At 38.0% G+C, this 27149-nt stretch overlaps 1 protein-coding gene across 3 annotated transcripts; it reads right to left on the bottom strand.

Moving 5' to 3' along the window:
- Nucleotides 1-1954: 1954 nt before the first annotated feature.
- Nucleotides 1955-22090, bottom strand: dpf2 (D4, zinc and double PHD fingers family 2). 3 transcript variants are annotated; one of them, XM_041800975.1, is made up of 12 exons: nucleotides 21958-22090; nucleotides 17570-17730; nucleotides 15368-15475; nucleotides 13950-14128; nucleotides 13099-13191; nucleotides 12943-13021; nucleotides 12452-12493; nucleotides 8431-8568; nucleotides 8202-8333; nucleotides 7987-8099; nucleotides 7828-7909; nucleotides 1955-5982 (listed from the first exon to the last, which is right to left on the bottom strand). In XM_041800975.1, the coding sequence occupies exons 1-12, from the start codon at nucleotides 21987-21989 to the stop codon at nucleotides 5900-5902; spliced, it is 1242 nt and encodes a 413-aa protein (XP_041656909.1). In that variant the 5' UTR covers nucleotides 21990-22090; the 3' UTR covers nucleotides 1955-5899. The 3 variants fall into 3 exon arrangements, with proteins under 3 accessions (XP_041656909.1, XP_041656910.1, XP_041656912.1); XM_041800976.1 differs by having other exon boundaries at nucleotides 7828-7903; XM_041800978.1 differs by lacking the exon at nucleotides 12452-12493.
- Between the last annotated feature and the right edge of the window lie 5059 nt (nucleotides 22091-27149).

Here is a 27149-nt window from a genome sequence, read left to right as displayed (position 1 = left end):
AGACATTTCATTTTTGGAAAATATCAGAAAAGAAAAAGAGGATCATTTGTTTGAACTGCTTTTAATTTTGCATTTTCTGAGGTGCAGAACTAAATATGCTCATCAACTTTTTTCCTGTTTAACTCTTTAACCAGCGTTGTGTTTTACTTAGAAGTGATTTACATGATGCTGTGATGCTAACATTTTCATCCCTTCGCTGTCTGGCATCTCTGCTCTTGGCTCTTGTATTCAGACGTCGTAATAATCTTCATTATGGTTTAGCAGACGCAAAAGCACCAAACAGCTGATCTACAGTACTCGGTGTGTTTGCACAGCCCTCATGAATGTTATGTTTATTCTGCTGTGATGTTAAAGATATTAGAATATTTTTAGAGTTTTAAATTAATTACTTAGAGATCTTATGAGATCATAGAAGACTGTTGTATCTTGAGTCCAATAAAAGACCGTGCAATAACAACTCATCCCTCTCTCCTGTTCTCTGTTTGCACATTGAGTGTGCACATATGTATGGATGTGCAGCTGCTTAGTAGAGGTAGTTATAAGAAATAGGACATTGGTCAGCCCATGACTGCCATCTAATGGAGTTAGGCAGACAAAAGAGAGGGCTTTAATTTCTCTTTCTACCCAAGAAGACAGCATTACAAAGCTTAAAAATTAAGAGAGGAGGTCTACTTAAAGTGCCAATATAAAGTATTCCCCCCTTGGATGTCTTGCCATTTTATTGATTTTATAAACCAATCATGGTCGATGTAATATAGCATTTTTGACAAAACAAAATACAAAAAACTCTCTTTAATATCAAAGTGAAAACAGATTTCCACAACATAGAATAAAAAAGTAAGGTAAAATAAGTGACTGCATAAATAGGTATCTCAAGTGATTGTGACAAGTGTAAAAAGACCTGTGTCTGGAAGGTCCAATCAATGGTTAATCAATATTCCTGGCTACAATTACACTATGAAGACAAAAGAACACTCAGGGGGTGGATAAAAAAACTCCAAGGCCACCAAGACACCTATGACTACTCTGAAGGAGTTACAAAATTCAGAGACTTTGCATACAACAACTGTTGCCCAGGTTCTCCACCAGTCAAAGCTTTAAAGATTGGCTAAGAGAAAGCCACTGCTGAAGAAAACTCTTAAATCTCAACTATGGTTCACCAAAAAGCATGTATGGGCTCCATAGTCAAGTGGGTGAAAGTTTCTTTGGTCTGATGAGACCAAAAAGACTCTTTTTGGCTAAACACACCATCCTCAAAAATTCTGGAGGACAGTCTTATTCAGACTGCAAGAGAACTACAGCTTCAAGAAAGATTCTTTCCAACAAGACAATGACCCGAGGCATACAGTGAAAGCTACACAGGAATGGTTTAAAGACAACAAGGTGAATGTTCTGGAATGGCAGAGCCAAAGCCCAGACCTCAATCTAACAGAGAATTTATGGCTGGACTTGAAAAGGGCTGTTAACGTCTCATCCCTGTGCAACCTGACTGAAGTTAAGCAGTTTGTGAAGAAGAATGGAGAAAAATAACTGAGTCCAGATGTGCAAGACTGATTGAGACACATCCACACAGACTCAATGCTGGATTGCAAACAAAAGTGGATCTACTAAATACTGACTTGAAGAAGGTGAATATTTATGCACTTATTTTACATTAAATATCATTTGACATTACCTTAAAGAAATCTGTTTTCACTTTTTTGTATTTCTTGTGTCAAAAAGCCAAACTATATTGACCTTAATTGATTTTTAAAATCAATCAAAGAGTAAAACATCCAAGGGGATAAAAACTTTATGTAGGCTCTGTTTTCCCTGAGCGTAACCTTGACCTTGGGAATGTCAGCAGCAACTGATTGCCCCATAATAGAAAAGAGGTTTTAAAAAGAATGTGTAAAGAGAAGATGACCAAGTATGTGAAATGGCGACTGAGGACAGGAAAAACACTTCGTTAGAGTATAGTGCCTAGTATTTTATTTTCCTGAAGACAAATTTCTTACAATAAAACATTCCATCAAAATTCAATGAAAGTCCATCCAAAAGGTATTAACCTAGTCTGTAAACCTATGATCTTGCTTTAAACTCTATCATGAACAGTTCTGTCCCAAAGCTCGACACCAGAAAACCATAATAGGATCTAAAAGGTAATGACAACAACAGCTGGACTCTTCTTTGTCTATGGCTCTGAGTAAAGCCTTGAAGCTGGACATCCAGTCCTATATTACTGAACCATTCATTGTCACAGGTGCAAATCCACTATTTGCTTCTTAATCACATTATGGGCTTTGCTTCTCGTTTCAAGCTTTGGAAGAGAGCGGCTCAGTCGAGAACTGAATCACAGGATTAACTAGAAAGCAACATCCACGTAAGTCCCAAAATCTCCCACACATCAAGTACGCAAACATCATCCATGAAAAGAAAAACAACCAGCAAAATATCCTAGTAGCCACTGTCTCTAAAGAACTAAATGTGATGAGAAAATAAACCAAGTTATACCTGTGTAATGCTTTAGTTATTGTTAGTTGGCTATTGAAACAACATGATAGCATGGTTAATTTATATTACACCACATCCCATCACCTCTGCCCACCTATGCTGAGACCACTACATAGTATAAGAGAGTGCAGACAATTACTGAGCATGCACTTGTTTACCAGTAGAATAGGCAGTCATTGAAGCAGACACTGCACATTTTATGACGATTAATCACGCTGCCTTTGTCCCATCGATCAACAGCGCATTTCAATCCCTTAAATACTGTTTCTGTTTGAGGTAAAGTAACTGCTTTAGCAGTTCTTAATTTTTCTTGTAGCCTTGCCACAGAAGGAAACCATTGCATAATAAAACTACGCAAGCAGTAACAAATAGAGCCGTTTCTCCATAGGACTACACATAAACACATTATAACCTTTTTTTACAATATGGAGCCATACATAATTTCTGACACAGTCCCCAATCTGTGATAAAATTTTGGAGATAAAATTTACAGTATCGCACATTATCTGCCAACAGAGCCTTAAGTGACTCTGCCATCAGTCCCTGTCATACCAGCATCCTACAGGAGCTCTTATATTGCTTTAATATCATCACCATGTGACTATCTGCAAGGCTGAAAGAACCCAGTTACACTTAATAATCTAGTGGTGTCACATTAAGATATTGGATATGGTACATGATCACACAACTGCTAGAACACAGCAATGAAAGGGTTTTATCCTGTCTGAAGGTAAATAAGATTTGTTTTAAATTTGACTGAAATAATCTGAATTCTGCCACACAAAGACAAGGAGCAGAGCGCACCAGCTGGGCATACGCTTGGGTGTAACATTATGTCTGACGTGAGAGCTGGGAGTTATGCCATGTCCAAGGATCTGAACCATGTTTGTGCATTACTTGGAGGTAACTTTAACCCCTATGATGGAGAAGATGCAAGTTTAGAAAGTCAGACTTTATGTCCAAAGAAAAGCATGGGACAAGCTTATTTGAAAGTACAACACAACAGCCCTCATTTATCAAACATGAACACACCAGAGATTTGGGAGTACGGTCAATTCCACGCACAGGTCGACATTTATCAATCTGGATGCGAGTGTACAATATACTCAAATCCAATGCCAGGTCTGAGCTGATGTACACATGTTTTCAACTCCATGTGGACTTGCCTTCTGTGATTTTTAAAATGTATTTAACATTAAACCAAAGCTTTGACAATCCCTGTGAGCAGCTTTGCTTTTTTATATGGTGATGATCAGCACAAGCTTCAGTTGATTTCTTGTTTGTGATCTTTGATAAAGATAGTTTCTTTATTGATTTATTGAAAAAATAAAATAAAATAGACAGGCTGCCTTCAGTAATTATTAAAGTTTCATTGTACAACTTAATATCACTCGGAAAATATAGAAGTACAAGCAGAAAAAATCTGCAGCTATTCAGAAAAAAGTTGACTTGAGAGGAAACAAAATACCTTACATTATATGTAATCATCAGCCTGTTTATAGATAAATCAATCCACTAATGTGTGCATAATTATGTGCAGACAAAGAGCTAAGGATTGTGGGAGACAGGAGCTCATAGTGCTCTAAAATGTAAGAATTATGACTGATACGTTTGGACAGAAGCTATTCAGATAGAAATAGAATTTATAACAATTCTTCATTTGTTTTCAAAGCTACCAGACATTACAGCCTCTCTTACAATGAGCATACATTAATATTAATTCTTGACACTGAGGTATTAAAACCCACTCCTCTCAGTCTGGAGCACCTCCTTCTGTTTGCATGCTAATTCTTTTAAGAGCCAAAACAGGCTTTTGTGTTCCCATCTTAAGAGCTGACAACATTATCAAATATTCTAATATCAGCTGGAGCACACTATTAACCACAGTGGTGATTTCCTTCTAGACATTTTTCGGATTCACTTTAAAACATCAAATATTTAATTTTCCATTACTTCTGACCTGGACACTGAAACCATGATAAAGGTAGCAGGTCTTAAGCTGTATTGCTAATCTGCATGTTGTAAACTCTGAGGTGAAGGCATGTTATTTTAATGACGATTGCTTTCAGCTGCCATATTTATAAACACCTGCTCAGTTGTATGCTGTTATTGGCCAAATATGCATGTTTCATAAAGAGCATGTGGACGTTGTCATAAGATGATTTCTACACACAAATCTGTGCTGGTTTCTACACAAGTTTGATAAATGAGGGCCAATGGCAGAACATTTTGTCAACAGGATGAGTCATCTATGAATAAGGATTTACACTAAACAGATAAGCCCTGTTAAAATCAATCGTCCGCTATTTTAATGATTAATTGTACTGAAAAGTACTACAATTTTCAGAAATGACATCTATTTCATACGACAGATGCATAAGAGAAATTAATCCATCAAAAAGTGCAGGCAAACTCCTGCACACTGTCTAAATTGCACAAAACACTTGTGTTTTTGTTTCAAAAGACCTGGTGCCACTACGACCTGCCAGCTTGGAGCACTTGTGTAAATTCAGGTCAAGAAGTCTGTCACTTCTTTGTTTTTGCCTAGCTGGTACACTCGTCTCCAGGTGTGCAGATGTTATACAGCTTTTCAGTCAAGCATCAGCATCCTGTCTGCTTTTTTTAGGACTAGAGTGTGAAGACTGAATGAAACACGCTCATGTTCACTCTTTAAAGCTGACATCTTTAAACCCTTAAGCCTTGGGAGCGACTTTAATGAGTACATCACTGTGACCTGTGGCAGTGGCTGGTTAAAGTATCATCTAGTCTCAGCAGATCCCTTTGACTCTATCAAGTCAATCACCAAATATCAGTAGCGCAATAAAAGAACATGGTTATGATTCTTTTCTCATAATGATAAAATGGGCACCAATAAAACGATCATTTCATGACCAATCTTCTTTCCAATTTGTACATACTTAACACTATAATATACCATAGAAATATATAAATATTATAAAATGTCTCTTTTTTGATAGCAAGCATAGGCATGCTACTTAATTCCAAGCTCTGTTTCTGCTCTAGTCACAAAATTAGTACATTGCAAAAAAGAGACCAGCTTTTAGCAACTCTGTAGGAGCATGTGTAAAAAAAACTGAACAGAAAGTCAAGTTTTGGCTTACTGTGTGTGCATCTTGATCAAATTTAGTCTTGCTAAAGTTGTATGGCAAAAAAAAAGTTAAAATCCGTGGGTCTGAATCTGAGCTTGGAACTGTGCAACAGTCATACCTAAACTAAATGAGGCCAGTTTGGTTAAGGGATACTTCCCTTTCACACTTATTGTCTGTTGTGAACACACTCCCTCCAGGGTCAGCTCGTCAGGAGAGTTTGTCATCGAACTTTCAGGGTAAACATAAACTGCCGGACGGTTGACTGATGACTCGTGTGCAGAAGCGGGGAGCGATCATCACGACTGTGGGACATTCTGGTTCTGGTATATGGATGCCTTGTCTTTTAAGAGGTCCAGACATAGATGACAGCTCCAGCTCCCTGAAGGACAAAATAAAGGAAAATTAAGTTATGTCTGAGGTTCAGTAGATTGCCTGTGCAAATCTCAGCTAGGGCATCATTAGTATCCAGTGTAGACCCTTAACACAATAAACATGCCTACACCTCAGATGTATGATGCTTTGGACAAAGGCATCCTAGAAGTTTAACACTGTAACAATGTAAAATGCTTTTCTGAAACAATGCACGCCCTTAAGGAAAGCTATGTTTTTCTGGATACTGAACCACAACACTCTTTTCTTCTTAGTGATGAAAATGTGAGTGCATGTCAAACACTGTCACCTTACAAAGTCTACATTAAATGTCAGGTGAGTTATTTTAGATTTTCTCTGATACAAAATCTTTTTGATTTAGAGAAATATGATGCCCTGGGCTCCATATTAAAACTGGCCCACCTACCTGGTCCAGTTACAGTACACACTGCCTTCAAAATAAAAAATAAGAACTTCTCATTGTTTCTTTGTGACCCTGTTATCTTGTCTGTGAATAAAAGACAAAAAACAGCTAGCCCTTGGTTAAAATGAGAACAAAAGTAAAGAGAACAGTTGTAGAAAGAAAGGACTAGTTTTCATGAGAGGAGACACAAGCTGGGTAAGCTGACCTACACGCTGGCCAGGTAGGCCTCAGGCCTCGTTTACTCTAGAAAATAAGGCGGTGTGCTTCGAACCAAGCTTTGTCGGACTTCTGTTTTAGTTGGTTGCACCACCACCACCACCACCACCTTATGCAGTTCTACCTTCTACTAAAAAGCCAAAGCCCAAAGTAGCTACAATCACTATTCCACTACCTCCAAGAAATAAAAGACTGGCTGGCTCAGAACTTCTTACTCCTAGATAAACAAACTGAAGCAGTCCTATTTGCCCCTCCTGACTCCACCAGTTCCCTACAAAAAGACCTTGGCCCACTATCAACCCACCTTCAACCACCTGCAAAAATCTTGTTGTGATTTTTGATTCTGCTTTTAAATATGACAAACACATAAAGGCTGCTTTTATCAATTACGTTCCTTGACAAAAGGGAAAACGTTTTTATCTTTTACAGATACTGAAAAACGTATCCACGCTTTTATAACATCATGGCTTGACTACGGTAACTCCCTCTATTTGGGGGTCAGTCAGTCCGCTTTGTCTTGCCTGCAATATGTGCAAAAGGCTGCAGCCAGTTTTTTAACAGGTACACGCAAACAGGAGCACATCATCTCTGTACGTAACTCCATTAATTAGTTCCCAGTTGGTTTCAGAATACAATTTAAAATGTTATTGCTGGTTTTTAAATCTCCATGGTTAGCCCCTTCCTTCGGCTTTTGATACTGCTTAAAAACTTCTTCAATCTAAGCTACATCTTCCTCTCAGTGAATATGTACTCATGCCATGTTATTGTGTCTTGTCTATGATCTCCTGTATTGTTTGGTTGTTTCTTATTGTACTTTAAGTGGGAAGCACTTTGGTCAGCTGAAAGCTGTTTTAAATGTGCTGTATAAATGAAGTTTAATAAAGTTGAACGGATATAGGCCTACAGCTCAGTGAAATACTATAAGTGAACTACAACGGCTATTCACGCTCTGATAAACAAAGACTTCTTCAAGTTTTGGTTGAGAAAAGTATCTTTTTTGGGGGGTCTTTATGTGCTAAATGCCAGTGTTAGCATCTTAGCTAAACTTTAGCTCTGCCATCTCAACAGGTTAGATTTATGTGCTGCTGTACAGACAGCAGACGTTTCAAAAGTTATTCTTTTTTCATATTAGGTCCACGTGTCTTCATTTATCATTGATTTATTAAATCAATTCATAATTCTCGATGCCAGGTAGGTCCCATGCAGTGAACTTACCCTCTGGAGGTTCAGACATGGGTGGGTTGAGGCAGTACATGTGGTATCCTCTGTCACAGTCATCACAGAACAGAAGCTGATCCTGAAAAAAATGAGACATTTCATCATATTGTGCAGATTACATTATAAAACACATTTTTTCAATGCAGGCATGCTCACATCGTTCTCAGAGGTGCCACACATGTTGCAGCACTTGCACTCTATGCACTGCCAGCGGTATGTCTTCACAGCAGCCATCATTACAGGAGTGAACTGCAGACAGGAGGGGTGGCCTGTGTGGAGAATAATAATGTCATTTCACTGTTGCAGAGATTTCTACTGTCAGCTGCACGAACCATCAGTCTATCCTTGTGTCATGTCTCTCTCTAACAAACCTGAGCGTCCACAGTCGGAGCAGGACACCAGCTCTTCTGATTGGCCAGTCTTGTGATTGGTTTTGGAGTCTCCAAGGCAGAAATCACAGTAATTGTTAGGCAACGCGAGACCATCTGGACCTTTCTTCGGAGCTGAGAAAAACGATAAAACACCCACAGAGCATCAGTGTTCAGTGTTAGGCCCTATGTTGAATTGATGGAGAAATGTGGACAGTGAATGATGGCTTACTTTTGGGCTCAGTAGGCAGCGGCAGGACTGGCTCATTGAGCTCCATCTCCTCCTTTTCCTCCCCCTCCTCCTCAGCCAGGTGGGAGTGGGTGTAGTGGTAGCTCAGGCCTGGGCGGTTCTTGTAGCGCTTTCCACAAACTGACACCAAAACCAGAAAATGTGGCAACAACAAGAAAAAATAGACAAAATTATGTTTAGTGGGGAAAAGGGTGGGGAGCAGATGGCAAGTTCTGAAGGATTTGACTTGTTAATTTCAACACTATTCTGATTTCTTCATTTCCGACCCAAAGATATTTATAGTACAGCTCAGATTAAAGAAACACTTGATGTTTTGGTTAAGTTGTCGTCTTTTATGGGAATAATACAAACCCTGACTTTAAAGTCCATTCAGGACAACATGAAGTTAAATGTAAGTATTCACATAGTCAGATTTTTGCAATATCTGCAGTTCTTTAAAGGGGAAATCCAACAGATTTCTTAACAGATCTCGAGTATCATCAATGCAATTCATATAATATGGGATGCTTTATCCAGCCCCATAGGAAACTTAGCTTAATTACCATACTGGCCTGAATCTTAAACTCTTTTCCCTCAAAACGCACAGGAAAAATGTGGGATCGTTTGATTTTCTGGGTCTAGACTTTTCAATGCAAATATACTTTCACAACAATAGATAAAGCTGCTTATCAGTATAGAATTGTACCGCTCAGGGTTGCCTCTTATTCAGGCCAATATGGTAAATTGATTTGATGATGATATTTTAATGCATTGAAGTGACTGGAAAATGTGATTGGTAGATAACCTGATTCTACCCTGACTTTTTTTTTTTTTTTTTTTTTTTACCTGGATCTCCCATAGTTTCCATTATGGGTCATAAATAATATGCTGAGATGAAGCATAATGGAGTTTGGGAATATGTTGAACATGCACTGATGAGGTGATGTGTCAACTTACAAGCTTTGTTTTTCAATTTCACATTTAGATAAAATGACTACACCATCCCTCTGGATTCAGTTATACAAATCTATTCTCTGCAGTAAGTCATCATAATTCTAATAATTGTAACTGTTTCTTTACTCTAGTACAGTCAGGGCTCACCATAACCCTTAGCTGTCAGCCAACCAGTTTCTATTGTTGACTCAATAAAATGTATTTACTTGCAAGTTGGAACTCATTTAACTATTCTGTTTTAACAACACATTAACTTGAAATAAAATTATTATTTTTATTATTAGAATATATCATATTAATATTTTTAAAAAATCTCTGCTACTCATGCATAAAACTAACTCAGTCTGGAGAACTGTTTTATTATGTTAATTTTTTATCAGGCTGTTTTTAAAGTCATTTAAACAATCATCTTATGAGATTTTCTTATAAATTCATTCATTTTTAAAGTAATCATGTGAAAATTACAGATCAAATCTTGTAACAATGTGAGCTAAGGATGCAGATTATTATTGGCATATCATACCAGCACATATCACATTTTTTGCAGGTATTTACAACCCACATATCAGCTGTAAAAATCAGCCGGAGTTTGAGGCAGGACCAAGAGGTCTACATCAGCTGAAGTCTTTACTATATTCATCCTCAGTCCTTAAACTTTATAGTGTGTTATAGACCTAAGGTCTAAGGTATGAACTACATTTATTTATCAGTATCAGCTAAAATGAATTGTTAAATATCAGCATTTTGGACATCAACACACAATCAGTACCGTGTTGATGGATGCCTAAATCTCCTTGGGAGGGAGCCCCAGATGCCCTCTTAATACTCAAAACTCACTTTATTTAATGAACTGGGGGGAATGGCTTTAAGACCCTCTTAGCTGGTTAATTTCTCTACTCCATATGTTGGTGGAAAGCCTTCATAGCAGGGGCTGGAATCGTTGGGTTAACTAATGATACAGTACACAAAGTGGGGTTCAATAACATCATGATACAGAGATTTTAGCAACAATTAATGACTTGTCAGACAAACACATGCTTATGCATCATGACATCTGACTTAGAATCTAAAATGCCCATATAAAGGTAAAGTACAGGATCAACACATCTTATCACTACAATCTAGAGTACCCTCGTCGTCTTCTTTTGCATCTTGGCTCCCTTTAACCAGGCATACACTGTATGGGTTTCATCTAATTCAGACATAAATTCTGAGCCGCTTGACTAGCTTGGAAGTTATGCCGACTTTTAGTCGGATCATTGGTTGTTTGTTGTGCAGTGTACATGGGATACGATCATCAACCACGACCTGACCAAGGACTGACCAGCTGCTCCTGACTGTTCAGAACAATTTCAGGCAAGTTTTAAATTTTTCAGGTACGACTCCACACATTCCCACTGTGAGAGCAGAGCTCCGAGCAGAATCCTCAACTTTGAGGCATTTTTCCTTTGTAAACTGTCAGGCAACATCTTAAGTCACCATGAAAACTGCAGGAATAGCTTTCTAATGCCCCCCATAAAAAGGAAATAGAAAAGCAGGAACTATGCCTAAATGATGCTTTTGCTGACAGAGATATACTACTTCTTACTGATATTAATATCATTATTAATCTTATTTGATGGTTAACATATTGATTTATCAGTATTGTTCAGATATTATTATTTGGTTTTTATTAATATTATACATTTGTACATTGCTTTGGCAATGAAACTGAATGTTTTCCATGCCATTAAAGCCTGTTGAATTGATATGAATTTAGATAAAAGGAGAGAGAAAGAGAGAGGGGATATGGCTGGATACAACCTCAACCTCAGTACGTGAAACTTTTTCAAAGTAAACTCCACGGATTTCTGTCACAGTCTGTCCTGATTTCACTTGTACAGTGTGAGCACTAAGGTTGTGCATGACCATCAGGCAGTATAGTATGAGCACAGAAATCATGCACGATGCTCATGTATCATAAGCAATTCAGCTGCACAGTATGAGCTGACTCTCCCATAGACTGTTAAGAGTCAGATGGAAATAACAAAGTGTATGCCTGGCTCTAGTAAAATTCATTTTGAGCCGATTTAAATCTTCAACTAAGTTCACTTTACCTCTATTCAACTCTCTGCATCAACATGAGAAGTCAAGGAGAAAAGATGGGGTCAAATTGGCAGGAAAATATCTCAGAGCACTTTACTTTAGACCTCACACCTTCATTTCTAAAGATAACCCCTCTAGATTGTCTTTAAAAGTGTAATCATAGCAGGTTTCTGACTTAAATTTTTTTTATAAGCTGGATAGGAAAAGTCAGTAGGGCTGTATTAAGGATGGTTAACTGATGCTAGAGTGAACAAAGATCCTTCTGTGAGTCACTTTTGTTACAGGAGGCCTGTGAGGTTTGTCATAAGATTAACGCCCTAAAGTACTTCTTCTTTCACTTCCAAAATTTCTCTCATTTTCATTTCCTCAAAAGCTAACACCCTATTCATCATTCTTTAAATATCCTGTGAAGGAAAAGTGATAAACAGCTGTTGAAGACACAGCTTGTCACAAGCTTAGTAATAGTGTGCAGTGGCTGAACAATATTATATAAAATGGTTAAACATGCAGAAAACTGACTGAAAGCCAAAGCAGCAACTGGATCTAAAGCATCGATCATGGAATGAGACTTTACAGGATGCAGAGGTGGTGATGATGAGTAAAGGGAAAATTGCACGTAATAAGCAGCGAGACAAAAGACAAAGCACAGAGTGGAAAAAAGGCAGCAGTTTAAGCTTTTCTAAATCTGTGGGGAGTTCAGGGCCAGACTGAGGAGGAAAACACTCTCTTTGGCCACAACTTCCCTCAGAGACGGCTCATGTCATATGGACTACTTACTAATTAGTGTATAATAACACGGTCGTGACCTTTTTAAAGCCTAGTTTAAGACTTCTAAGTAAACTGTGGAGAACATAACATGAACACTATGAACTAATCTACACAAGGAGCAAAGTCTACTTGGTTGTATAGACAAAAAATTTTAAAAACAGGCAGTGAAGACAAAAGACAAGGCAGACAGGAGTAAAAAGAAATGAGAGAAGTATACCTCTTTCAGAAGGTTTTGAAATATGCTTTTGTTTGATAGTGTCTGAAAGAGAGCAGAGAGGGAGAGGAGAGAGAGCAGAAGAGACTCAGAGAAATAGACCGACAGAGGTTTAGTCAGTCATTGCTGAGAACCCGGCTGAAAGTGAAAATGCTTCACAAAAAAGAGGAAAAACAAATTAAGCAGCACAGTTACAGCCTGACAACTGAAGAAGAAGGAGGAACACTTCCACCCTGTACAGAGAAAGACTGAAATGCAAGTTAAAGACATGTATGGTATCTTAAGAGGAAAGTAGATCAGCTTTATAAATTCTGGTTTGTAGAGTCTATTAAAAGCAGAGAGATGATGGACAATAAGAGAAGAAGGATGACAAAGAAGGCAATAAAGACTGAAAGCTCAGGCTAAGTCTTTGCTTGATTGGATTACAAACATGACACCAAACATTACTCCTGTTAACATTAGGTTACATATCCAGCCCCGCCTCCCGGACTCACTATCACAAGCGTAAGGCTTGTCTCTGTCCTCCAGCGCTGCTGTGTCCAGCTTTTTCCTGGTGCTGCCCACACCTCGACCCTGAGGACGGATATGATAAAGGATCAACACAGAGGCAGACAGGATGAGATTTCTGAGTTTTCTCTTCTTTTGCTTACCTTCCCCTTTCCTTTGCCTCGTCTTTTAGGCGTGTCCTCCTCGTAGTCTTCATCGTCTAAGTCATCCAAGAAGTCATCTGGCTCAAGGATTCTCTAAAGGAAAGCAAATAGTCATTAATTTAAAAAAATGTATTGACTCTGTATGCACAAAACAGGCATAGACAAATACACATGCTACACATGTTCAAAAAAGTAGAGTATTAAATGTTGAAATTAACAACTGTGCCAACAAGGTAAGATTATTTGAAACAGTAGTTTGGCTTCAGCAAGGTGTTTGTTGTATTCTTTAAGTAGTGACAACGGAGCACAATCTCTGTCCTCAAGCAAGCAGATATGCACTCTGCAATTTAAGGTGCCATTTACTGTTTTAGGTATATTTTTGATATCAAGATGTAGTAGTTTTAAGACCCTACCCCATTCACAAATAAGATTGAATATTAAAATCCGGTACCAAGATAGTACCAGTACCAACACATCCGATACCTACTGAACCAAATTACAAGTCAGAGTTAGGTGCTTCATTTCACTATATCACCACTCCAAAGGAAAGGCTCAAAATACATTATGTGAAGAAATTACACTTGTTTCCTTACTTAAATGTTCTACTGGCCTCGGTGCACACTGTCAGCAAAGATAGCAACACTCATTCCGTAATCTACCTTGTCAAAGTCAATGATAGAGCCCACAGACTATGAGAGGAATCATTTCAATAGAATCAGGCCTGCAGTTCCTTTCCTGCTCTTTCTCCCTAGTCTCTTCAACTGAATCAACTTTCCTATCTGAATAAAGGCAATGAGGTCATAAACAGACCTTTGCAGGTCAGAAAAGCCAAGAAAAAAAAAACATGAAACCTTTCTAATCCGAGTGGCAGGGTTCAGGCCTCCAGTGTAGTCACTCTGGTTAGAGTCCTCCTCAGACCCTCGCAGATCTGCAGCTGTGCGCTTTTCCAAAGAGTCTCCTTTTAGCAGAGCCTCCAGGCTGCTGCCGTCTGCTGACAACAGAGTGTCTTTCTTCAGTCCTATATCTACTTCTGTGAATAAATACAAACAAGTTTAGTCATAAGGACAAAAATCTAACTAAGACCCTTTTGATCCTAAAAAAACAAGGACCAAAAAAACTGTTTCTCATTAACTACCTAGACTGTGGCAGACCACCATGGTTTTTTCTTCTCTGCCACAGTTTAATTCATTACATTTTTATGAGGCTAGATTCCTTTCTGCCTTATAAAAATGATAAACAATTATCATTTCATAAAAATATAACCAAGAAATTACAATTAAGTGGAATGGCACTAGTATACCAAACAGGAAATGCCAGTAAATGTGGTACTGTACTATTGTATAATATGTGGGGTCCCCCCTAAGACAAAGGAACATTTAAATTCATGCATTTCTAAGAATTCTAATGTTCCAGTTTCTGGATTTCCACATAATTGTTAACCTTTAAAACTCTTTTGTCCTCTTTAGGTCTTCTGTTTTTAGCTGTAACCTCTCATTTTGTACATCTGGTACCAATCTACATCCAAGATAAGGATGAGTTAATTTATCAGAATTTATACAGACACTTCTAGACTGTTAAAGCATAGTTTCAGCAATGTTGGTTTAATATATTCTATCTGAAGATTTTGGAAAAAAGTAAAGATGGGGTTTTGTATTAAATTGGCTGGAGTTTATGTCTTTGTTTCATTGTGTGCAAAAAAAAAAAAGTGCAGTTTTTATTAGAATTTATTTATTCATTTAAACATAACTGGCACACTATGGCCAGCATTCATGCTAAACACAGAGGGAAAGCTGCTCTGCTGATATGTGTACCCTATTGTTCACTTAAAAAAGTGAATGACAATGCCCTCCTGCAAGAGTTATGTATTGACCTTTTTTCATTAAGAAATAAAAACTAAAGACCTAGGCAATATCATAGCTGGCACACATTAAAATACCCTCTAGTTTTACACGTCAACACATCTGTTGTTAGCTGTGGGCTAACAGCTGCTTGTTTTGTTACTTTGGAGAACTGTATGTTCTGAGCACAGGAAATGAACACTAATGGCCTAGATTCTCCCCCAACGTTCTTTAAAAACTGGTAGGTTGAGTTTAAGCTGAACACCAACTAACATCCTCATATGTAAATACAGTCATTGGCTCAGCTTTACTGGTTGGAAAATCTGTATTCCAGGTAAATCCCTTGGAATCACATCCCTGCAAACAACATAGCATTCAACAGATCTTTTTAAAGACTCATTTGAGAAAACAAAGATGACCTGAGCTCTTACCTGACTTGACAGCAGGGAAGATAAGCCGGGGGTCCTCTGCAGGATGAGATCGTCTTTTCTTTCTCCACCTCCTGGATGGATAGGTGTAGAGCTGCCCTGGGGCCATGCCTGAGGGTTGTCAGAACACATCCATCTACATGACACTGAGCTGGAGCTTATGCTACAGAACAAGTCAGCTTTTGGACAAACTGACAGAAAAAGAAAAATAATCTGCACCTGCACTTCAATTTCCACAACACTGTGTGCATTTTTATGCAAAATTAGCAGTTTTCTAAATAAAATAAGAACGCATGAAACTAATTAGATTACACTCTTCATGTAAAGTTGAATTCTTAGTAAGAATTGACTTTGATAGAAAAAAAAGAAAAAGAGATGATTTTTGCTAGACGCTGCCATCTCACTTCTTCTTTATATGACAAATGGATATGACAAGAAGCTCAGTCTCACATAGTCAGCACTATGCAGAAATACACAGACAACATGACAGTAACGTTCCTCACTTTGTGGCTAATCTTGAGTCATTTTGGTCAGATGCTCTATACCACCCTGCCATAGTTTAAAAGACTGCCGAGAGGAATGGTCCAGTTGGTTATACACATGATGTTTAAATTGTGCACACATGAATGTGCATGTGCATGAGATATTGCATCATGCTGAAGTACCCCTCTTCCATCCATGACAGGGCCAGAGAAGTGTTCTGTGCTTGGTTACAGTGCAGAGCAATCTCAATAGCCAAACAAATAAGACTTTGGCAGTCAAATGTGTTTGAGCATGGTAAAGATGGCCTACCAGGGTTAAAATTGTTTTAGATATTTCATTTGTTTTAATTTAGTTTTCACTTCTTGTTATTTTAGTTCAGTTTTTAATTTGCAAGAATGCTGCATTTTAGTATGGTTTTCATTAGTTTTAGTGTTAAATGTAGTTTTTTTTTTCAGAAATGCACAACAGTTCTCAGGAGCAATACTCAAAAGGGGCAGAGCATCATACAATTTTTGAAAACAAATTCAAACAAGCTACTTTTCAGTTTTCATTATATGTATTCAAATGTGACATCTGGACACAATTTAAGACCTAAAATTAACTATTGTATGAAATCTTTCTTCAATCAAATCCAGCCATCTTCCCCTCTCCAGTCATGGGTCAAAGTCTAAAACTAAAAAGATTTTGTCTCTAATTTTACACTATTCTAGCTAGTTTTGTAATCAAAGAATTAGGTTTTAGTAATTTTTTTGGTAAAGCTCCATTTTCATTTTGTTTCAGTGGACTAAAATGGTTTTACTTTTTTTTTTTAAGTTATTTTATAAGTTTAAGTCAAGTGTAATGACCTTGCTGCCAGCCCCTGTGAGGGTAACCTTGCAAAGCCAATACCTTACCATATTCCATGTCTGCCCTCAGGTAGAACCAGCTTGCAAACCTCCAGTTTATAATTTTTATGCCTGGTCACAGAATTGAAAGACCCAATCAGTTTCATTTGAGGAAAACAAGGTGGAAGCTATGGGTGTGGTTTAGCTCTACTGCAAGCCAGCAAATAATGGCAGCCAGTCAAGCAAGTAGCCTGGATGTAGCTATAGCGGCAGTCTTATTTCTTCACAGGATATATCTTTGTCCTTTACTGATAGAGCAGGACAGTAGATAGAATCGGAAACAGGGATGATGGAGTGAGGCAAAGACATGTGGAAAGAAACCACACGTCAGAGATTAACCTGGACCATCTGTGTACATGGGGCAAGGCCGTGCAAACCCCATGGCAGCAGTTTTTATCAAAACTGGACAGCATTTCTTTTACTGAAAGAAGAATAAAAAACGCTGAAAGCTTTTCTTGGTGCTTGCCATGACTGGTTTTGACATGAGTTTTTTTTCACTAACTGGCTCCACTGATAGTGAAAAACAGCAGAAGCTACCCGTTGAGCCCATGTTATGCAGTTTACTTACTGGGACTGGACCTGCCCACTGCTTCATATGTCTTGTTGCTCTATAGCTTAATGAATGTGATAGACAGGAAGTTCCCCCAATCACACTCCAAGTTTTTGAAAGGTTTTCTCCTTCCCAGATACAGACTGTGACTTGTTGGCCTGATAGGGATGTGTAATATACTCCATGTAACAGATAAACAGTCTGTCTGGTGTGTCAGGTTACTGTAAGTGTGCCCTACATCATGTAAGGAGGTGTATAGTGAATTATTTCACACATTAAGCCTCTCACCTGGTCCTCTGTGTCTCTTCTCCATCCAGATGTAGCAGTTGCTCTGAGCCACACCGGTCTGTGAATCAAGGAACGGCATCCGAACACTCCTCTCCGCACAGAGCCGTGCATTGTAGTTATGACACTGCTCCATGGCATCTCGGTAGTATTGCTCTCCCAACCTGACATAAAACAAAAACCAGCGCTGAAGATTAAGAAAGAAATCAGCAGGTGTGGCTCCTTCAGTGCAGCCTAACTTCAAACTTCTCTTATTCTGTCATTTTAGCTCAAAGCATGCTGTCTCTCTGCTGTGCTGCAGCTTTAGAAAAACAGCTCTCTCACTTGACAGCAACTTTGAACTTCCTCAAAATCCTAAATGAGAGTGCAGAAGCAAGTGCTCTTTTGTTGTTACATCAACAGCAAAGAGCTTCATAGTCAGCGCAGTCTTCATTAGTGTGATGTTTTTAATATAAATAAGCTCATATTGCTGTGAGATGATTCCCTTTTATCAAAGATGAGGAATTATCTCTAACAAATGAGACCAACAGGCTCATGATTATAAAGACTTCACTTGTTTTTTTACTCCTTGAAAAAAAAAAAAAGGAAGACAACAACTTGTCTTCTCACGCAACAGCTGCATCTGCACTGAGGAAGTCAGGGTGCCCTGGAGCAAGGCACTCTCTGGCTTAACTGGAACTGCTGAGACTTGAGTAGCCTTGTTGTTAAGAAAAAGCGTTGACAGCAGCTGTTCACAGACTGGAAACCTGGATGACAAACCTCAAGTTACACATCTTTTTAAAAGTGTTATCTGATTATTTAGACTTCCTCTGTGCTGCCTATCTGAACATTTCAAATAGTCAGGCATTTTGGTGGAAACTAGTCACATGATTTGACTGTTATAAACTGACCCTGCCAAACTAAATATCATTATTTGTTGTCTAAGTGATTTTTTTTTCTTATTTTGATACGATTATTAATGAACTCATTTTAGTGACAGCTACGCCGTTATTCACAATTTCACAGTCCTAAAGGTCAGAGCTAAAATTGTTAAGAAGGCGGATTAGTTGCAGCTCTCCTTACTTAGAAATAAATTATAAAAAGAGCTGAAACTTCATGTCATGTTCTCTTCGGGGGCAAATATCTGCTATTGTATTGTGTCTTTTAATGTATTCATGTATTTCATGTGTACATGCATGTTTGTTGTTAGGCAGGAGCACAGTTAAAGTTCTGACAGTCTTGTTCACTCATCTACAATCCTGGAAAGAAACTTTTAATGCCAATGACAGTAAATAGATCATTGAAATCTGAGTTCATCAAGATAAATGAAAGAGTAAATGAATCGATGTGAAAAAGCAATGCCTTCCCACTCAGGAAGTGTACATCTTTATCCAATGAGAAAAAGGCTGCAAATGTCTATGTGTTCACATCAGTTTATTTGATTTTATTTGCCTATTGATAGAGGCAGAATAGGCTCAAGCTAGTAACAGCTAGCCTCAAATAAACTGGTTCCAATAAGTGGTTAAAAACAAGTTGTGTGTAAAATATAGGGTTGTCCCATTGCCTAAGTTTTAAACATACTGCCTGTTTTCTTCAGGAATATTTAGCCAATTTTTGTATCTGATATTTTGGTGATAAAATCTGCCTCTATCCGCTGTAAATATTGTCCATACGAAAAATTTGTTAGTAGACTTTTAGGCTGGACCAAATGACCTACTTCATCTGTCATGCTATATAAATAGTGTGTTTTTACGGCTTAAGTTTTAACTCAGAACTAACCACATTTAAATATCAGTATCGATATTAGTATCAGCTGTAATTAACTTGTAAATACTGGCACATTAGATATCAGCAAAAATCCAATATTGTGCATCCCTTAATGGTTCTGTGCAGTTTAAATGCACAGGAATTTTCCTGCAGTTTCTTCATGCATATAATTCTTTCCTACAAATTAATATTATAAAATAAAGGTTGTTTTTTTAAGTTTCAGTTTTAGTAACCATTAACATAACAGAGGCTGAATCTAGGGATACACGATATTATCGGTCTGGTATCGGTATCGGCAGGTATCAACATTTCTGCCAATATTTACATCCGATATGTTGCCTGTGTATTTCAGCATATATCAACTGTAAATTTTGTCCAATATACTTATAAATTAGTGGAGTTTTAGGCTAAACAAACAGACCAATGTCGATTGAGGTCTTTTTCTTTATTTAGCCTCATTCTTTAAACTTTACAGTTTTTTTTAAGGACTAAAGTTTGTTTCCTTAGTTATCCACAAACCTTTAAATTGTGTCCAAAAGAACTGAATTTCTTGTTCAAAAAGCGTATTTGAATATCGGTATTGACATCGGTATCGGCTACAATTAATCTGTAAATACTGGATATCAGAAAAATCCAATATAGTGCATCCCTAGCTGAATCTTTTCACAAGGAACAAAAAGTGATGAAAATTTTGGCAACTCAGGTAAAATGTGAATACTACTAAGCTGTCGCTTATATGCGCTCTTTAATATTAATTTTCACACTTTATATTTTTATTGCAATACACTTCACATATTTTTCAGATACACTGCTGACATGATATGAGTGTTGTTTTCTACATATGAATATCCTAACTAATTTATAATGATATGCTACTATACTATTAGTTTTTTCTATGCCTTTTTTATACTTTATTTCTTTATTGTTTCTACTTTTTACAACAAAAAATGGACAAAAAATAGATGGGACATCAAAGGTGGTACAATACTGTTCATTTTTAAGTTGTGTTTTAAAGTACAGATCACTGTCTCAAGTGTCCAGTTACTATCATCAACAATCCATCTTAACTTCTGAATAAATGTTTATCCAGTGTAGGACCCTAACAAAAATTTTACATACAGGCCAATGCAGTCTACCTGTGTAAGTCACAGAAAGACAATGGGGGTAAACAAAAATGACATGTAAAAATTAGAAGTAACATTACTGGCCCACAAATCTACTCATGTAAAAAGGAAAAGTAGGTCATTCGAAGTTTACACAAAAGTAGCTACTTTTGATAACCAAGGAGCTTGTAGAGCACAATCTGATGTTTCCTTAATGTGCAAAAACAACAGAGTATACAACTCTTCAACCAAGTTGTTTATTATAAGGTGTAACTTAACCTTAATTATTTTTTCACAACGTGCTACTGACCATCCAATGCTGTCAAAGCCAAAGTCTTGGACAGTTTAAGTTAACAAAAAGCTTGGAACTTCACATTTTGGCTTTTAGTACTCATTTTGTTACCCAGTACTTCATGCTTTTTCAAATGTAATTAAGTACAATAATTCCCACAAATATACTAAAAGTTAAATTATTGATTTAAAAAGAAAACTTGAAAAAGTAAGCACACAGGTATACAAAAAGCTACTCAATTACAGTAATTCCAGGAAATGTTACCAGTTACTTTCCACCCATGAATACAAACCAAGTCACAGAAAGACAAGGGAGATAAACAATAATTACACTGCATTTGCACTAGCAAAAATATACACCAAATATCTTCCTTCTGTCATTCTTTAATTTTTATAAATTTTATCCATTTGGATCAATGCCAACTGAATTTATCGTGACAGTCTTAAAGAAAAAGTCTGTTTCTACGTATCATACAATTCCTTTGTTACTATTATCCGTTTCTCTAGGACTGAGTTTCAGAAATTCTCCACTACTAACAGTATCAGTTTAACTTCATAATAATAAACGTTATTATGGTTAGTAAGGGCTTAACCAATTGCTGCCCCCGTTTGTAAAACGTCTTGATATCAACCACCTGGACACCTCCGCAAGGTGAAAACACCGGAAATAGATGCTCGCTTTAGTACAAACAGGTACGGGTAACAGGAAACTTTACCTTGACATTTCCTAAGAGTTGCTACGTAAGAATTAGAAATAACTTTCACCAACTTTCAGTTCCTAATCTTAAAGGCCAGTCTTTCATTCATTGTAAACTCTGCGGCCGTTCGCCTCAGTCCTCGAACCTGCGCTAACAGTTCCACTCCTTAGCTTGTTAGCGTGACAGCCACCTAGCTACTGGACTTAACGGACGTTAGCGCCACAGTTGCTACTTCGTGAGAAAGACACAACAAGTAACCTACATATCCTTGTTAGTACATTTTTGATACTACTAGCGCGTGTTCTGTTACACCGACTCGTGATTCATGTTTCAGAGACGTCATCTTCTTGTCTGCTAACTTACACTTCCATTATGTGAACACACACGACGGTCCGACAGCGCCTGCTAACCTTCCCAATAAGTCAGTGGAAATGTTGCTGAGCGGGCTAACGACACGGTCAGAGACTGTGAGATGAAGAAGCCACGAAGCTGTTACCGTGGTGTCAGGAGTAATTAGCCAGGAGTAAGATATTTAGAAAAGTCCAACACTTACAGTTTCACAACATTCTCCACAACAGCTGCCATCTTGCTTTAATACACGGGGAGAAGTGGCTGCGGGTAATGTATGCCCTCTGTCAGGACTTGTAGGCAGAGCGAGCGGAAACATGCGTTTTAGTGCCCTCCCTTGGTGGGACTGTAGCAATAAAAGTTATCTCATTTCTTAAAGAGTTGGGACGCTTTGTAAAATGTGTACCAAAACAGGAACAGGTCTCTATCTGTCTGAAGTTTCCTCTATCCTACAAAAATCCACAGTTTTATGAAATGGCTGTTCAACACGAGTCTGGTTCAAGTGCCGGGCTGCTTTCGTCATATATTTCTGTCAAGCTTGCCTGTTGATAGTATTGTCATGTATGTTAATAGTTTTTTCCTTGATCTACTCCTGCTGTGAATTATTAGTCCTATTCAATTCAAAAAACGTAATCTGTACCCAGACGGCATTCATATATAAAAATATATATATTCGGTACTGTGAGAACTGGGCACAAGTTTTAGGCATGTGATGTCAACACACTTGTAACTCAGCAGTCGAGCTCAATGCTTCATCTATTTTGTCTCTTTAGCATTTTCACCCCTGGCAATAAGACCACCAGCAGTTTTTGGGCCCTTGGGACGTCCACAGCACGACCGGGGCTTGTGGCAGCCCTGCTACCTGTCTGGACGGTACCCTTAACCAGGGATTGGTTCTCCAACCTTTGACTCCCAGACTAAACGTGGTAGAGACTGGGGACTACCATTGTATCTGAAGGTGGAGGGATCATGGTTTAACACAAGTGTGTACATAAGGTGTAGACTCGTGTTGTCTTGATTTTTAACTGATTGTTTTCCTGTGCCACCGGTAATAAACAAGGGCACCCTGAACATTACCGGGGTTGTCTGCTCAATGATGCCCTCTGGCTTACTAGGCACATCTATACCTTACTTTAGCCTCAAGTTTTGGCCTTAACATGCTGTAAAGTTATGCACAGTACTATATATAAACAGATTTTTTTAAAAATATACAAATTAATTAAAAGAGGAGAAAAGTTATATCAGTAGATAAATATCAAGCAGCATGTTGTGGCATGGTTTAATCTAAAGCTATATTGATGTTCAAGTTGTGCTTCTCTGAAAATATCAGGTTTTTATAACATGTTGAGAAATTGGTCTTTAGTTTGAGAAATAGGCTTTGTCTCAGTTTTTGTAGATTAACGGCCTCAGCTGTTCTTATTTGGCTAGAAAATGTGCACGTTTGTAGTGCCTGGTTAAAGATATATTTATCTTAGAACATTTTAACCACATGCCCCATTAGACTCCTCCATGTATGTAGATACTTTCCCTCAGCCCATTTCTTCTTTCCATCAACTTTAAGGTTATGTTGTTCTTTTGAGGTCTATGAGCACCAACCCCATCCTACAGCAGTGGAAATTATAACCACAGTAATGAAATTGGCCTCAGTTTTCTTTTGAAAGCTCCCACTGAAGGTTTCCGCTATTCTTTATGATGACTCCATCCTTCCCAGCATCCACTGATTCATCACAGACCTTCTCAGTTAGTCATCATCCCTGGCCTCGTATGCAGAAGTTGCATCATTTGTTCATTATTAATGATTGCAATGCAGCAACTGTTCTCCCCACTGAACAAACTACTATAGTATTTGTTTCAGTTTTAGTCAACAAGAAGTTATTATATTTTCGTCTTTACTTTAAGTCAAAACAATTGTTTTCTGTGAACTAATATTATGAGCCTTATTGTAAAATTATTACAAATGTAAAACACTTGTTTTTATGACCTATAAATACATATATTACTGAAATATACAGAAGAAATTACTGACATAACTTGAAAGTTTTCTCTCCCCATCTCTGCTGGTCTTTTTGCAGATTAGACAGCGGAGAAATATGTGTTTTAAATACCAGACGGTCCAGCACTCATTTATGCACTCAGTGATTGGTTGGAGCTCATTTTGCACAAATTACTGCATCTATGCAACATGACATGGAGACAATCAGTCCGTGGCACCGCTGGGGTGTTATGAAGCCCGGGTTGCTCTGATTACAGCCATCAGCTCATCTGTATTGTTGAGTCTGATGTCTCTCAACTTCCTCTTAACATTTCCTGAACCCTACAGAGATTCTCTATGGGGCTCAGGTCAGGCCAGTTGGCTGGCCAGTCATACAAAACTAGTTTCTGGTAGTTTTGGCTTCACTGTGGGTGCCAAGTCCTGTTGGAAAAGGGGACCAGCATTTTCATAAAGCTTCTTAGCAGATGGATTCAAGAAGTGCTCTAAAATCTCCTGGTAGATGGCTGACAGCGTTGACTCTGGACTTTGTCAAACACGGTGGATCAACAGCAGAAGATGACATGGCACCTCAAACCATCACCGACTGTGGAAACTGAAAACACTGGACCTTAAGCACCTTGGATTCTGTGTCTTTCTGATCCTCTGTGAAATCCCAATAACGAGTCTTTCAGCTAAAGACTCATCCATTTATCCATTTATCTATCTATCTATCTTTATAAATGAAAAATTCCACACAGAAAGAATATTTTTGATTAAACCATGTTTTATTATTCCTAATATTAGATGTAGATACACAAGTCAACAAACATTATTTTCAATTTGTAATGAAAATGCTCCACAGCACACTGACATCGTGTGGAAGGGTCTGGTATTACAGACACGTACCTGAAAATGGACAGCAGTTATAAGTTTTGCAATAGGTTGCATTAGTAACAGTAGTAGTAATAGTAACAACAGTAGCAATAATGTAATAATAGCAATTAATAATAGTAGTGGTATTAACAACTCTGCATTACAGAGGAAGGAACAGACATTTGTCAAAAGTAATGAGAGATGAAGGTAGGCGGACAGGCTTATCAAATGCTGCAAGACAGACCATTGGATGAAAAAATACAAGCTCCCACTCGACAGCAAATACCCTGCCTTCTTCTAAAAAAAGGAAGCTCAAATTGTCACCAGTCTGTTTCACTCATATCTACTACTTAACAAGTAAAAGTTTTTTTTCTTCATTAAGTACTCCATAGTTACTCTCATTACCGAAAACTCATCCCTTTGACATCAATAATACACACTTTCCAAGTTCTGGTCACCAGTAGCACAATGTTAACTGAAAAGGGATGCTGGATGCAACATCGAATCACAGCCGGGATCACCAGGGTCGTTCTGCATTAAATATACAGTACTGTATTCATCTGTGTGAAAGAGAAAGAGCTCGCGTACAGTGTGTCAAGTATGAGATATTTTTGCTTCATATGACCAATTTGGCCAAACTAATTTGAATCATTCACATTCAAATGAGCTGATAAGAAAATACACTGTGTGACCTTTAGACTTGAATTCCCTAACACCAACTTAAATGTTGCGTTCAATGTCCAGCAGAGAAAAAAAAAGGTAGAAATATTTACTGAAACCAGCTCAAACACCAGGGAAGAATGACTTCTCCTTTGAAATTGTGCACAATATTTGCTGACTGCATTGGCTCACTTATGTATGCAATGACTTTATTTAGCTCAGTCTAAGGCTGCACAGGCTGCCCTCAAACATTCGGGATACAAAGTCTGACAGATAAAAGGCGGTCAGACTGGTAAAGTCTGGACCACATGAGGCCAACTTCACTGAACCCATTCCATTAATCGCCAAGAGGATGGTCAGGTTATCTCTTTTCCCTGACATGGAGGATCTTTGATTTGAGCCTTACACCACTGGTTCCACATTCATTTGAGACTAAAAAATAAGGCCAACCTGTTGAAACTGCAACAAAATACACGTTCGCTTCCTGCAGTTTCAGTTTAGTGTGACATTCCTGTGGATTGCTCATAGAGTTCCTCGCAAGATTAAGAAAACTGATGGGTAAGATTATCCATTAAACTCTAAATGCCAAAATTGTTTTCCAGTTACTTTCTGTTGCAGTTTGGCAGTAAGAAAAGGCAAAAATTAACATTTTGATTGAAGTGACTTGCTTTGGACATTTAAACAACCCAATAGTCTCAAGATATTTATATAAATACGCACTAGCGCCTACAGTCTGACAGAATACTGTAAGTTTCTTTTGTAGTTTAAACCCCTACTATATTTTAGGAAACTAGTTAATGTCTATCACATAAACATTTACTATATTTGATTGCCATTATCATGTTTTGATTATAATGCCAATTACATATGATTCATTGCTCTCCAGCCCTGACTATGAAGCGATCTTAGAGCACACTGACACAGAGGAGAATAAATGGCAATGATGAGACACATACGATTATAAACCTACATGAAGTCATGCCATATATGCAAGAGCTCACAGCTCATCTAAGAGACAATTTAGGACTTTTTATCCCTGCAAACGCCAGAAAGCAGAGATTTGTTCATTCTTACTGTACCTGCATGTATAATCCACTGACATACATTAGATCATTGCCACAGGGCACATTTTAATGCTCCTCATTGTACTAAGAAAGCTTCCTGCTTGAATGGAGGATGGGTTTGTAAAAAGGGGTTCGGTGTATCTGTAGTGGGTTCAAGTAAGGCTTAGTACACCTCTGTCTGTCTGGTAGCACAAAAAGCGCATTCTCCCCTGCCTATCCTATCTCACTTCCACATCCCTCTCTTCACCTGTAATGACACCCGTCAGCTGTCCATCTGCCCTGCTCTGACTCTGTGGTCTGCCACAGAAAATGTGCTTCAGCGTTTTATCTACAAACTGTCCTCATGCCTTCACACCAGGAGAGAAAGAACGGCAATAGAAGTTAGAAGACTTTAACAGAAAGAATGTCTTGAGGAACTTCATTGGTAATGTCAGCTTACATAAAATAAAAACCAAAAGCAAAGAAAAGCTAACTTTATGAAATCATTCCAGTATCTTTTTTTTTTCGGAGTTTGTGCCTGGTTTTCGTCTGCGTTTGCGGAGCGAAAAGCAGCATTCGTCTGGCCACGTTTGATCAGAAATTACATAAACGTGCAAAAATCCACGGCACCACAACTCACGCACACACGCAGTCACGCACACACACTAGAAAACTAATCTTCTCTGCTTTGTACAGAAAAAAAGAAAATCGAAAATCAAGCAGAAAAGATCACTCAAAAGGAAATAATCAAATACAGGCAAAATAAGAGATCAAATAAAAAATAAAACCACTTATTAAATATATATATAATTTTCCCAATGAAACTTGTGATCACTTACTGCACACTGC

Source organism: Cheilinus undulatus, linkage group 12 (genome assembly GCF_018320785.1).
Source record: "Cheilinus undulatus linkage group 12, ASM1832078v1, whole genome shotgun sequence".
In the NCBI taxonomy this organism is placed as follows: domain Eukaryota; kingdom Metazoa; phylum Chordata; class Actinopteri; order Labriformes; family Labridae; genus Cheilinus; species Cheilinus undulatus.
The sequence above is the reverse complement of the archived record's forward strand: the minus strand, read 5'-3'. Positions and strand labels throughout refer to the sequence as shown.